The sequence below is a fragment of the Manis pentadactyla genome, chromosome 11, assembly GCF_030020395.1.
Source record: "Manis pentadactyla isolate mManPen7 chromosome 11, mManPen7.hap1, whole genome shotgun sequence".
Classification (NCBI taxonomy): Eukaryota; Metazoa; Chordata; class Mammalia; order Pholidota; family Manidae; genus Manis; species Manis pentadactyla.
Genome location: NC_080029.1, coordinates 123,804,298 through 123,818,201, shown reverse-complemented (window position 1 = coordinate 123,818,201; position 13,904 = coordinate 123,804,298). Strand labels below are relative to the sequence as shown.

The window sequence follows — 13,904 nt, the reverse complement described above, 5'->3', positions numbered from 1 at the left end:
TAAAGTAGATATTGTATGCTCCGGATTCTCACTGCCTTTCAATAAGACTACACCAATGTGCACTCCTATCAGCAGCGCATGTGGGGTGCCTTCCTCACTGCACCTCTACTGGCCATATATTTTAAAGGAGCAAAATGATGTTTCTGTTTACTTATTGTGTGGTTACATTCAGTGGCGGAGTCTAAATCCTCATCTGTCAAGTGGCCCTAGCAACAATCCTGAATGAGATCTCAGAGCAAGATCCAGCACAGCCTTGCCAGAACCTTTTCTGTTAGAACGGGGTTTCTCTATCTTGACCCTATTGATGTTTTGGATAAGATAATTCTTTGCTGTGGGGGCTCATCTGTGCACTGAAAAATGTTTGACAGCATCCCTGGCCTCTATGCACTTAATGGCAGTAGCCCAGCTCCCCAAGTTGTGGTAACAGCAATGTATCACATATCCCCAGACACAGCAAAATATCCCCTGGCAAATTTGTTCCCAGTTTGATACCACTGTGTTAGGAGAATGAACTTCTAGGCATCAGACACAAAGCCTGTGATCACATGCCTACAAGGACAATTCAGATAAACTTTTGTTATAGGCAGAGACTGAAGAGACAGAAGACTAAAATGTAAGATAAAATACTCACTTTGCTTTGTAAGGTGAGTCAGAGCCAGAATTTGTTTCCATCAAACTCTCATATTCCTTGGCCCTGAAGAGAAGAAAGTTTTATCACTTAAGTTATTTTGTTGCTGATTTTTATGACAAACTAAAACCTTGGCTGTTTTCCCTCTCCCAGTATTAGGAATATTACTACATTATAATACTTTCTGAGGTCTGTGTCTTTAAAATATTATAAGTGCTATCAAAAAGACTAAAAAATACATATTTCCTCATAGGATAGAGAGTGGATTCATAAAAACACTTCTGAGTATACAGACCTGGTATAGAATGGTGCTTATTTTTCAGAAAGGTTAAAATCATGGTAATTAAATTTGAAACTCACTAAGTTTCCACAAGACAGCTGAGGTGGCTAAATACCTATGTACCTCAAGAGGTATATCACTGATAATCAAATACAGGTAAAGGATAGTCATTTAACTTTAGGACTAATTTAAAAGGCCGTGGACATAACTTGACCAGACACTGAAAGATTTGTTTTGTTTTGCTTTTGTTATTTACACTGACAAAATACCAAGGTCTGGAAAATTCTGAACTAACGCTTCTTTGCACTAAGCTCCAGCACGCCTGAGCCGGTAAATGACAGCTGTCAACAGGTCGTTAATCTAAGGCAAGTTTCACTACAGCAATCCATTAATACTGACTTAATTTGTCAGTTTCCATTTTTGGAAGAAAAAGAGAAAAAAACTAGTTTAAATTTTAACTGCTAACCCAAAGTGTCCTAGCCTTAACATATTAGAGTAACCTATGAGAGAATTAGTCACCATATATACCAATCCAGATAGCAATGATGGGTGAAAAAATAAACACTGCTTCATAAAAAACATCAAACACATGAATTATAACGTGTAGCAAGGAAAAAGCAAAGCACCAAAAGTTATGCTTGGGAACAAAAGAAAAACTAAATGAAAATCAAACATCAAATATGCCCTCATATGAAAGGTGGAAAAAGTAACAATTATGCTATTCTTAGCCTTTTAGTTTACCAATATTCTCAAAGACTTGGATCTTACCAACCTTATTCTCAAAGAATTAGATCTTATCAGCCTTAATCTGTTTTTATCATTATAAAGATACAGTACATTCTTAGTGCCATATGTGTATTTGTTAAAAAATAAATAAATACATCTCTCCTATTTCCCACATGGACGCTGTTAATATTGTTCTAGCACTCTGAGTTGTTTAGGCCATTTCTACCTCAACTGTTAACAAAATAACTTAAGGCTACAGTTTCATTCTGAGTAGTTTTGGCCATATCCCATAAATTTCATGCTCTCAATGTCACAAATTTCAAATATGTTCCAATTTCCCTTTTGATTTACTCCTCAAACAGGATTTCCTGCCCCAAACCCCTTGATTCCAAAGTGGTAATTTTTTGTTTACATTCTTTTTCATTTTTTGGCTATGTTTTTATCAAAGTATAATTTACATACAATAAAAACTTCAAGTGTATAATTTGATGGGTTCTCATAATTGTGTCTACCAGTATAACTGAAACCATAAGCATGATACAGAACATTTCTACCATCTCACAAAATTTTCTCATTTCTTTGCAGTCACTCTCTTCCCTAATACCCTCTTGCTCCATGCAAACATTCATCTGCTTTTTACCTCTATAGCTTTCTAAGTATCAAATTACTACAATCATACACTCTATGTGTCTGAATTCACTTAGCATAAATCTCTTGACATTCTTTCATATGGTTGAATGCATTATTAGTTTGTTCCTTTTCCTGCGCTGTAGTGTTTCACTATTTGGACATCAAAATTTGTCTGTTCACCAACTGGGTATCTCACTTCTTTCCAGATTGACCTATTATGAATAACACTACTACAAACACTGTGGACAACTCACTGCATGGGCAAATGTCTTAATTTATCTTGGATAAATACCTAAAAGTAGGATTACTGGGTCATACAATAACATGTGCTTATTTTTACCAAAAGGGTCATATCACTTTTTATTTCTACCAACGAAGTATGAGAGGTTTTAGTTGCTTTAGTCCTTGAAGAGTGCATTGTTTAATCCTTTAATCCTTTTATTTGTGAATTTTCCAGATTTCCTTTTTATTGATTTCTAACTTCATTTCCTTGTGTTCAGAGATATTCTGTATGATTTCAATATGCTAAAATTTGTGGAAATTTGTTTTGTGATCGAATATATGGTTTATGCTGGAGAATATTCCATGTACCCTTGAGCAGAATATATATTCTGCTGTTTCTCTATACATCTGTTGGGTCTAGTTGGTTGAAGTCTTTCATTTACTTGCTGATTCTCAGCCTAGTCCTATCCATTATTGAAAGTGGGGTATTAAAGTCTCCATTACTGTTGAACTGCCTATTTCTCCTCTCATTTCTGTCAGTTTTTACTTCATATATTTTGGGGTTTTGTTACCTGCATATATATTTGTAACTGTTATATCTTTTTGATGGATTCACCCTTTCAACATTAGATAATGTCCTTCTTTCTCTATAGCACAATTTTTGTTTTACAGTCTATGTTGTGAGATATTAATATAGTTTTTCAGGTATATTGTTTTGCTGAGGGTACTCTTTTCATGGAATATCTGTTAGCAACCTTTGACATTAAACTGCTTGGGTCCTTATATTTGAAGTGAGTATCTTGTGGACAGCATATATTTGGTCATTTAAAAAAAAATCTATTCTGCTAATCTGTACTTTTTGCTGGAGTCTTTAATGCATTTATATTTAATGTGATTACTGACTAGGATGGATTTACTTCTGTCTTCTTGCTATTTTCTATATATTATGTCACTTTTGTCCATCAATTACCCCCTTACTGCTTTATTTCTTCTTAAATATTTTCTAGTGTGCCGTTTTCATTCTCATTTGTTGTAGCTTATACATAGTTTTAGTTATTTTCTTAGCAGTTTCCTGGGAATTACAATATCTTAATTCACAACAGTTTACTTAGAATTAATACCAACTTAGTTTCAGGAGTATACAAAACCATCATTCCTTTATGTTATTACAAACTACATCTTTATACATTGTGTGTCCATTAACACAGGTCTATAATTATTGTTTTGTGAAGTTGTCCTTTAAATTGACTAGGAAAAATGAGCGGTTACAAACCAAAAATACATATATACTTTTATATTTATCTGGTAGTTCCCTTTACAGTGTTCTTTATCTTTGTTTTGTGTGGCCTTAAGTTACTGTCTACCATGTTTTCATTTCAACCTGAAGGATTTCCTTTAGAGTTTCTTGAAGGTCTACTAATAACAAACTCTCTCAGCTTTTGTTTATCACAGAATGGATTAATCTTTCCTTCATTTTTTGAAGTTTTGCCAGATATAGAATTCTTGGCTAGCAATTTGGTTTTTTTTTCTACGAGTAAATTGAATATATAATCCCACTGCTTTCTGGCCTCTACATTTCCTGATAGGAAATAAGCTAGTATAGTGAGGATGTTTTATATATGAAGAGTTACTTCTGTTTTGCTTTCAAGTTTATTTCTGTTGAATTCTTTGTACAGTTTGATTATATAATATGTCATAGTGAGGCTCTCTGAGTTTCTCCTACTTAGAGTTTGTTGAGCTTATTGGATGCACAGATTCACATCTGTCATTAAATCTGGAAAATTTTCAGCCATTATTTCTTCAAATATTCTTTCTGTCTCTTTCTTTCTCTATTCTTCTTCTGGGATTCCCCTAAAATATATGTTGGTACCCTAGAAGGTGTCCCACAGATCTCTAAAGCTGTTTTTTTCACTTTTTTTTCTTTCTGTTCCTTGGAGTAGATAATCTCGATTGACCTACCCTCAAGTTCACTAATTCTTCTACCTGCTCAAATAAGCTACTGAACCCTTCAGGTGAATTTTCCATTTCAGTCACTGTATTTTTCAATATGAAATTTCTATTTGTTCCTTTAAAACTTTTTTATCTCATTATTAATATTCTCCAATTAGACATCATTCTTATGGTTTCCTTTAGTTATTTTGAGCATATTTAAAATGTTTAACGTGTCTGTCTAGTAAGGCCAATGTCTGGGCTTCCCTAGGGATACTTTATATTAATTTTTTTTCTGTGTATTGGCCAATTTCCTTTTTCTATGCATGTCTTGTATTTTTTTTATTGAAAACTAGACCTTCTGAATGTTTTAATGTGGCAACTCTGGAGACCCAATTCTCTTCCCTCTCCAGGGTTGTTTTTGCTACTTGATACAGTCATATGTTTGTTTAGTGACTACCTGAACTAATTTTCTAAAGTTTGCATTCTTTGTCATTATGGCCACTAAAGTCTCTGTTCCATTAGTTTAGGGATCAACTAGTTATTCAAGAGGCTTTCTTAAACACCAGGTACAACCACAAAAAGAGCCCTAACCTAATCTTTACAGATGAGCTGTGTGTGTACGTGTTGCGGCAAGCTGACAAGACTCAGGCAGTTTAAAACTTCCCATTAGCTTCCACTTCCTGCCTGTATAGAAGCTTGGTGGTCAGTCAGAGAAAAGACCTCAAGACCTTCTCAGGTATTTTTTGAACATGCTTCCACCCTTGGGCATACCTGAGGCTTTCTAGATTTTTCAGAGTGAGTTTTTCAAAGCCTTTATTTCCTGAAGCATCTCAATCCCTAGTCTTTTCCTCCAAGCGTTTTGACAAGCCTATTGTCCTGTTTTCCCTTGCCTGTGGCTGCACTGATAAATACATTTGTCTTTAAACTGTTTTTCATTATGGCCCTCAGATAGCCTCCTCCAGTCTGGGAGAATTCCGAATTACATGAAAAAAAGGGAGACCATTAGAACTGGTCCTTCAGAGAATTAATGGACAGGTCAAAACAAGTAACTAGAATTCTTTAAATATGAGGTCTGTTCTGCTCTGTCCAGTACTAGGAACCTGTGGCAGGAGTGGAGAAGGATGCCTTCAAAGCTGCTGCTGAGCTGGGGAGCAGGAGAGGGGACAAGAGGAAGGTGAGACACCACTAAACTCTCTTGACCATGTTCGGTTGGCTTTTCTTGACTGCACTTTCTACTGGTAGCAGTAAGCTTCTGGTTACTTTCCAGAGTTCCAAGGAAGTTGATTCTGACAGGTTGTGCCCATTAACTCATTGTTTTTATGAACACATGGGCTTTTGGAATGCTCTACTCCACTTTTCACTCACATCACTCAGGATTCTTTTCAAAATAAGAGGTCTTATATTTATTATCATCACAACTGGTATATTTAGCATTGTTTCTGCCATTTTTTTAAACCAACTTTGTTGAGGTATATTTCAAATATCATATAATTCACCCATCTAAATGTACAATTCAATGTTTTTAACATATTCACAAGGTTAATGCAGTCATCATTATACTCTTTCAAACATTTTTGTACTCCCTGAATAAAAATCCAGTAACCATAAGCAGCCAATCCCTATTCTTCTCTTCTTGCTTCCATTCATATGCACCACTAATCCTCTTCCTATCTTGATAAGTTATCCTATTCTGGGCATTTCATATAAGTGAAATCATAGGATGCATGGCCTCTTTTGAATGGCTTCTTTCATTGAGCATAATATTTTCAAGGTTCATCCATACTGTAGCATGTATCAGTACTTTATTATGTTTTATTCCTAAATACTATTTAATTATATAGAAAAAGTACATTTTGCTTACCATTCAACAGTTGACAGACATTAGGTTGTTTGGACTTCTTGGCTCTTAGGAACGCTGCTTATGAACATCTGTGTACAAGTTTTATTTGGCCCTATGTTTTCAATTCTCTCGGGTACAGATCTAGGAGTGGAATTACTGGGTTATATAGTAATTCTATGAGAACTACCAGTTTTCCAAAGTAGACCCTTTTACATTCCCACTAATAAAGTATGAGGATTCTAATTTCTCCACATTTTTATTGTCTTACTAAATATAGCTATTCTAGTTGGTGTGAAGTGGAATTTCACTGTGAATTTTGTTTCCATTTCCCTGATAACTAATGATGATGAGCCTCTTCTCATGGCCATGTTGGCTATTTGCAAATCTTGTTGGAGAAATGTCTGCTCAGATCCTTTGCCTATCTATTATTGAGTTGTTTGTTTTTTCATTAATGAGCTATAAGAGTTCTTTATAAATTCTGCATGTAAGTCCCTTATCAGCAACATGATTCGTAAATATCTTTTCCCTTGCTGTGTGCTGTCTTCTCATTTTCTTGACAGTATCTTTTTAATTTTTAATTTTTGTGTAATCCAATTTATCTTTTTTCTTTCATTGTTTGCCATTTTATTTTATGATTTTTGTTCAGTAAGGTCTTTTTTTCCCTATAATTTCATTTACTGATCAAATTTTCTATGCTTTTTTAATCCAAATCAGTTTTTCTCAACTAAGAGTTAACAGTCATAACAACTATAAATAATGAAAATTTTGTTTCTACCTTTCTGATCTTTTTATTTTCCCACACCTAACTTCACTAAATTGAATAAATCTCCGGTACAATATCAAACATAAGTAGGGAGATGCAGCTGTATCCTTGGTTATTCTTGAATGAGAATGCTTTCACTACTTCACTACTATGAGATTTTCTCTAAGGTTTTGGTTCATACCTTATCAAATTCCAGAAATTTCCCTCAATAATCTCACTCTGGCACCCCAAAAGCTCATCTCTTGAATGGACATACTGCTTTTCCTAAATTCGTTGAGAGAATCAAGATTTTTCTCCTTTTTCTATTAATATGGTAAATTACATTGATTTGTTTTCATATGTCTAACCAACCTAGCATTTGAATAGACTGAAACTTGGATTTTCTTTAAGGCTATTAACTATGTTAATGACAAATTCTACGTCACTGGTTATTTTTAAATTACGGACATTTATGTATTGGCTGTATCTTTAAAAAATTTTCTCTGTTGTCATTCTAAATTTTTAAACAGCAATCACTATGTGACAAGCACTTTACAGGAATCAATTTAATCCTCATAATAAAGTTACGAGTTAGTTCACCCTTTTATAAAGGAGGAAACGGAGGCACTGAGAAGTTAAGTTGCTCATCATTCAATGATGGATTCAAGCCCAGGGTATTTAGAGCTAGAGTCAAATAGAAAATACCTTTCTTGTTTTTGAACAGGAAATAAGAGTAAAGAGAAACAAAAACAGGGCTCTTTTGCCAGAAAAAGAGATCTTATGTGCTAGGGAAAACAGACTGACCACATACTGGAATTCTACTTTTAACAGAATTGAGTCAAACCTATACTCTAACTGTCTAAGGACACATTTTCCTTTCTAACTCTTGTTTAAATACTCTCTCTCAACATAAACATTTCCTTGGCTACTTGATCACCCAGCAAGAACTTGAAAGGAAGGCTTTGGGGGTCAAAGTAATTATCTTCCAGGACAAAACAACATTTGCTTTTAACAAAGGCAAACATTAATTGGAATAAGACAATGATGTAGCATGGTAAAACCGGAGAGTTAGTCAAAGAAAAAAGAGATGGGAAATGGTCAGCCTCTTTTGAATCCACCATCATAGCTATCACCCTTATTGTTACTTTTAAAATTACTTCATCAAATGAAGAACAACATGGTGTCATGGAACATGGACATTAGAGACAAAAGACAGAACTGAATTTGATTCAACCACCTGGTAGATACAAAACCTTAGGTTATTTCTTTGAGCTTCAGTTTTGTCATATTTAAAATAAGCAGGATAACGTTATCTCCCAGGATTATAAAGAATCAATGAGAACATAGTTGAAAAAAGTGTCCACAGAAGAACCAAATAAAATGTTAGCTCTTTTTACACCAAAGTCTTACAAAGGACCAAATAAAATTTATATTCCCAAGTAAATATGAAAAACCAAGGGTAATTATAATTGATTTCTTGATTATTCACACTTTTTATTGAAGTATCTACAAACCTATTCAAAATTTCTCTCCACATTACATTTATGACTTTAAAAGATTACTGATATTACCTTTTCCACAGACCTCAAGGTAGCATCATTATACATGACATTTAGTAACCGGGAAGGATTATTCAGCAATTTAAAACTAGTAGAAAGTTCATCAAAAGTATAATTGCAACATAAAGATATATCTTCTTCCTTTTGATAACTCAAGCTTTCAGCTAATAATTAGGTTTGTTATCTCTCCTTTCCAAAATTAAATCTTGAGTTCCTCTTAACTTACAGTCAGCTGTTTGTTCTAAAAAAAGGAGCAGACCAAAAGAGATCCTAAATCAATTATTCAATGTTGTAGACTCATTACTGGATATTCTGGGACCCAAAAGTATACTTTTCTGGATATTCATAAAATATGCCACAGGGTTACATGTTAAATTCAGTCAGAAATGTCTTTCTGAACATAAAATTAAAAGATTTTTCTATTTACAACCTAAGTGATATGTTAGCTACAAGAATTATTATTATGATATGCAAGTAATATAAATATTATGAGAGAAGTTTTGCTTAGAATTAAATTTCCTGTGTCTTGCTCTTCACTTTAAATCTTCCCAATTTTTAAAATATCCAAGTTATTTTAGTTTCAAAAAAATCAAATGAAATCTGATTTAATACTATTATTTCTCATTAAGATGGCCTCTAATATATTCAATTTTTCATTTATTCATTCATTCAAAAAATGTTAACTGAGTATGTACAATGTGCCAAAAATTACTCTATACATTAAACAAACCAAACAGTATCTAAAAAGGTTGACAAAGTAATTTCTCATATAAGACTTTACAGTGGGGGAAATAAAGAAGGTAATATGTGAGAATAAAAAAATGCTATAAAGAAAATAGAACAATATAGTACAAATAGATATATGTATGTGTGCTGAGGAGTTGTGGGATTGACAGAGAGTGTAATGAAAGAAGATCCTTGAGAAGTTAAGTTCTTAAGCAGAAACCTGAATGAAGTGCAGGAGTCAGTCACAAGGAAACCTAAGGGAAGCTCAGACTGGGTAGAGGGAACATCAAGTGCCAAAACATTAAGGTATATTCAAGAAATAGAAGGGCAAACAACAGAAGGCATGCAGAATTCAAATAATATAACCATGCTACTTTATTAAAAATGTTCTCTTCACTTACTGATCATCTCCACTAATATCAAACACATGGCTTTTTCTGTATTCATTCTCCTTGACATTTTTTAAAATTAAAATTTTTTTATTAAGGTACCATTGATATACAATTTTATGAAGGTTTCACTTGAACAACATTGTGGTTACTATATTCACCCATATAATCAAGTTCTCCCCATACCCCATTGCAGTCACTGTCCATCAGTGTAGTAAGATGCCACAGAGTCACTACTTCTCTGTGCTACACTGCCTTCCCCATGACCCCCCTACATTATATGTGCTGATCATAATGCCCTTTAGTCCCCTTCTCCCTCCCTCCCTCCCCACCCATGCTCCCGACTACCTTCCCTTTGGTAACTGCTAGTCCATTCTTGGAGTCTGCGAGTCTGCTGCTGTTTTGTTCCTTCAGTTTTGCTTTGTTCTTATACTCCACATATGAGGGAAATTATTTCATACTTATCTTTCTCAACCAGGCTTATTTCACTTCGCATAATACCCTCTAGTTCCACCCATGTTGTTGTACATGATAGGACTTGTTTTCTTCTTATGGCTGAATAGTATCCCATTGTGTATATGTACCACCTCTTCTTTATCCATTCATCTACTGATGGACACTCAGGTTGCTTCCATGTCTTGGCTACTGTAAATAGTGCTGCGATAAACATACGGGTGCATATGTCTTTTTGAATCAGGGATCTTGTTTTCTTTGGGTAAATTCCTAGGAGTGGAATTTCTGAGTCAAATGGTATTTCTATTTAGAGTTTTTTGAGGAACCTCCATACTGCTTTCCACAATGGTTGAACTAGTTTACACTCCCACCGGCAGTGTAGGAGGGTTCCCCTTTCTCCACATCCTCAACCAGCATTTGTTGTTCCTTGTCTTCTGGATGTTGGCCAACCTAACTAGTGTGAGGTGATATCTCATTGTGGTTTTAATTTGCATTTCACTGATGATTAGTGATGTGGAGCATCTTTTCATGAGCCTGTTGGCCATCTGAATTTCTTCTTTCATATTCTCCTTGACTTTTTGGCACTATATTTTATAGCTCACTATCACTGCCTTTTTCAAGTCTTCATCTATTTTAATTTCCATTTATTTATCTATTTTCACTGTTGCAATTTTAATATTTTAATAATGAATGCTAAACACATAATTTTAGTTTTCAGTCCAGATTCCAAACTCTTTAAATCTTCATTTGGAATTTCAACCCTCACTTTGTCCTCTGTACCTTTAAAACCAAACTCATTCTTACCATTGTACATCCACTTCACTAGACTTCTCAAAAGAACCTTAGACTGCAATTTCAAAATTATTTTCTATTCTTCATTTTCTTTTTTCAAGTAATCAACATATCAAAAATGTTGATGTTAAAATACTTCTTGATTATTTTCTTTCAATTTATTCTACAGCACACTGTAACATCAGCCCTATCACTTCATGCTGAGATTAGTAAAATAACCTCCTATTCACCCAAGTTCTCAACCTTCAAAACCTACCAGCATAGTGAGACAGGGACCTGGTTTTAGTAAGAGTAGGGTGAGGGCCTTCAGAAAAAAAGCAAAGCGAGATAATTACAGTCAAAACAACGTAACTATGTGCAAAGAAGTCCCTATTGAAACTCTATGTTAAGCACTATGCCAACTCAGGGTCACACTAATTCTCTAGGGTAAAGATACCAGACTAGGAATACAGACATCTTCAGTGAGATCAGTTAAAGCTCCAAAGGCCAGGAGCAACTTAGCCTGGAATGTTTTGAGTGTTCAGCAAATAAAGAAGAGTATCTCAACATAACCTGTGACCTCACTGTATCAGTTAGATCATGACACTGTAAAATCTGCCTTAGCCTGCCAAAAGGCCCGGCTTATTTTCAACTGTACCTATGTGCTGTTTTTCCTTCTCTAATCCTAATCAAGTAATCTGCAACCTAGGCAGAAGACTAATTTGGTAAGCAATCCCAACTATAAACAGCTCAAGAAGTCAAGAAGTAAGATTCTTAACACACTTCCTAGCAAACAGACAACAACCCAGCCCACCTGGGCTGTCTTACAAGTCTGCACCCCAGCCCTTTACCCCCATTCCTGAAAATCCTCAACCATGTATAAAACCACTAGACAATGGCACAACCACGGACTCTCTTGTCCCCTCCTGGTGTGAGCCAGGAGCTCTGTCCTCTCACTTTATCTCTAAATAAAAGCCTCTACCTTGTTCTCCTACCTTGAGTGTTTGTGAAGTTCATTCTTTGGCTCCATGAACAAGAATCCCGATATCAATAGCACAGATGACAAATCTTCCAAATCACTAATTTCCTAATGTTATTCTTTTAATTATCTATGGTGGTTCCATTCCAAAAGATCTAGTCAATCCACTAACTAACATTCAAGGCTCTCCCCAATTTTACCATTTTATATCTACTCAAGTTTGTATTCTTTGACATTATTATCTGCATTTTATAAATTTGTATTTGCAAAACCCACTTCTGAGACATTTCAAGAGTTTTTTCTTGGACTTTTTTTTTTTTGAGACATTTCACCAGTTAGGATAAGGCTGTCAGTGGGCAATACAGCTTAATTAATACCTGCACAGACTAATGCAGAAGGTAAGAACAGGAGGGCATTATTTACAAAGATGAGTTTTAAATAAAAAGGATACATAGACATTTAACAGGCTTACAAAATGGGAATAGTGTCTACCAGTTTCTCTGAGGTGTCCCTTGGAGAGCTCAGACCCACTCACTGCTGCTTCCCTCAGCCATATGCTCTCCATCAGTGACCCTATTTTTTTTTCCTCTCAACTTTATTGAGATACAATTGACATACAGCATGGTCTAAATTTAAGGTATACAGTGTGATGACACAAGTATTGCAAATCATTGCAAAATCATTGACAAAACATTGCAAAATGATTACCATTATTAGGTTAACACCTCTATCACTTCACATAATTTCCATTTTGTGTGTGCAGTAAAAATATCTAAGATCTAGTTTCTTAGCAACTTTCAAGTATACAATGTAACTATATAATCACCAAGTAGTACAGTAGATTCCCTAGAATTTATTTATCTCATTACTGAAAGTCTGTACCCTTTGACCAAAACCTCCACATTTCCCCCACCCCAAGCCCCTGGCAAACACAGTTCTACTCTGTTTCTATGAGATCAGCTTTTTTAGACTCCACATATAAGTATTATCTTAGAGTATTTATCTTCCTCTGCCTGACTTCTTTCACTTAGTGCAATGCCCTTAAGGTCCATCTACGTTGTCACAAATAGCAAGATTTCATTATCTTTTATGGGTGCTCCCTATTCCAATCAAGAACATCAGCATGTAGCCAGGTGCTCTAGGGTCACCATTAATTTCTTCCTGTCTCCCTTTCTCTTATCAGAACATCCATATAATTTATCTCAGATTTCTTTCTCCTATCCATCTCCATTACATGTCTTTGCCAAAAATTTTTGGCATTTAATTTTGATCCGTACTGAACCACTGTCTCATTACATGTGGGGAAGGTTTTTAATTATAAGTGTGGATTTTAGAAAGTCATAGTATTTTGTAAGCCTTTTGTTTTTCCCATTTGTAATATGAGGGAATAGAACTAGCTAAATTCTTAGGGTTTTTTCCCAGCTTTAGATTCCACAATTCCAAATTCCGACAAACAGTAGATAGGAAATTGTTAGATATATTAGAAGCAGTTGGGAACTTGTTAAAATGTAGATTCTTCACCTAAACCCAAGTGAATTACAATCAACAGCTGCAGCCTAGGAATCTTCCTTCTCCCTGTCTCCCTTTCTCACATCAGGACATCCACATATCTATCTCGGATTTATTTCTCCTATGCATCTCCTCTACCATGTGTCTTTGCCAAACATTTAATTTTGATCCTTACTGAATCCCAAGTGATTCTGATGCAAAGGGGTCTAAGAACTAGTTTGAAAATCACTCTCATGATTTGATTCATATTAAGAAACTAACACTTGTTTTCATTTATTGAGTTTTTCTCCTGTAGTGGCCACTAGTTTTTAGAATATGGTCTGACCCCCAGGGGTCTCAGAGTCTTTCAGAGGTATATGAAGTCAAACTTTTTTCACTCTTATTCTCTTACAAGAGTATGTGGAATGAGGAAGTTCGAAAAAACAAAAAATGTGTCTCTTCCCACACTAATTTTTTTGAAAAATAGTCATTTTTCATGTGAACAAGTAATGGGTTTATTATTATTTTAACATGACTTA

At 34.8% G+C, this 13,904-nt stretch overlaps 1 protein-coding gene across 5 annotated transcripts in view; it reads right to left on the bottom strand.

Moving 5' to 3' along the window:
- Positions 1-13,904, bottom strand: part of SCAPER (S-phase cyclin A associated protein in the ER) — a 539,898-nt gene that overhangs the window by 242,229 nt on the left and 283,765 nt on the right. For all 5 annotated transcript variants that reach the window (XM_036907601.2, XM_036907605.2, XM_036907603.2 and 2 more), the window contains one exon: positions 632-694. In XM_036907601.2, coding sequence (XP_036763496.2) covers positions 632-694 — 63 coding nt within the window. The remainder of the gene's footprint in view (positions 1-631; positions 695-13,904) is intronic.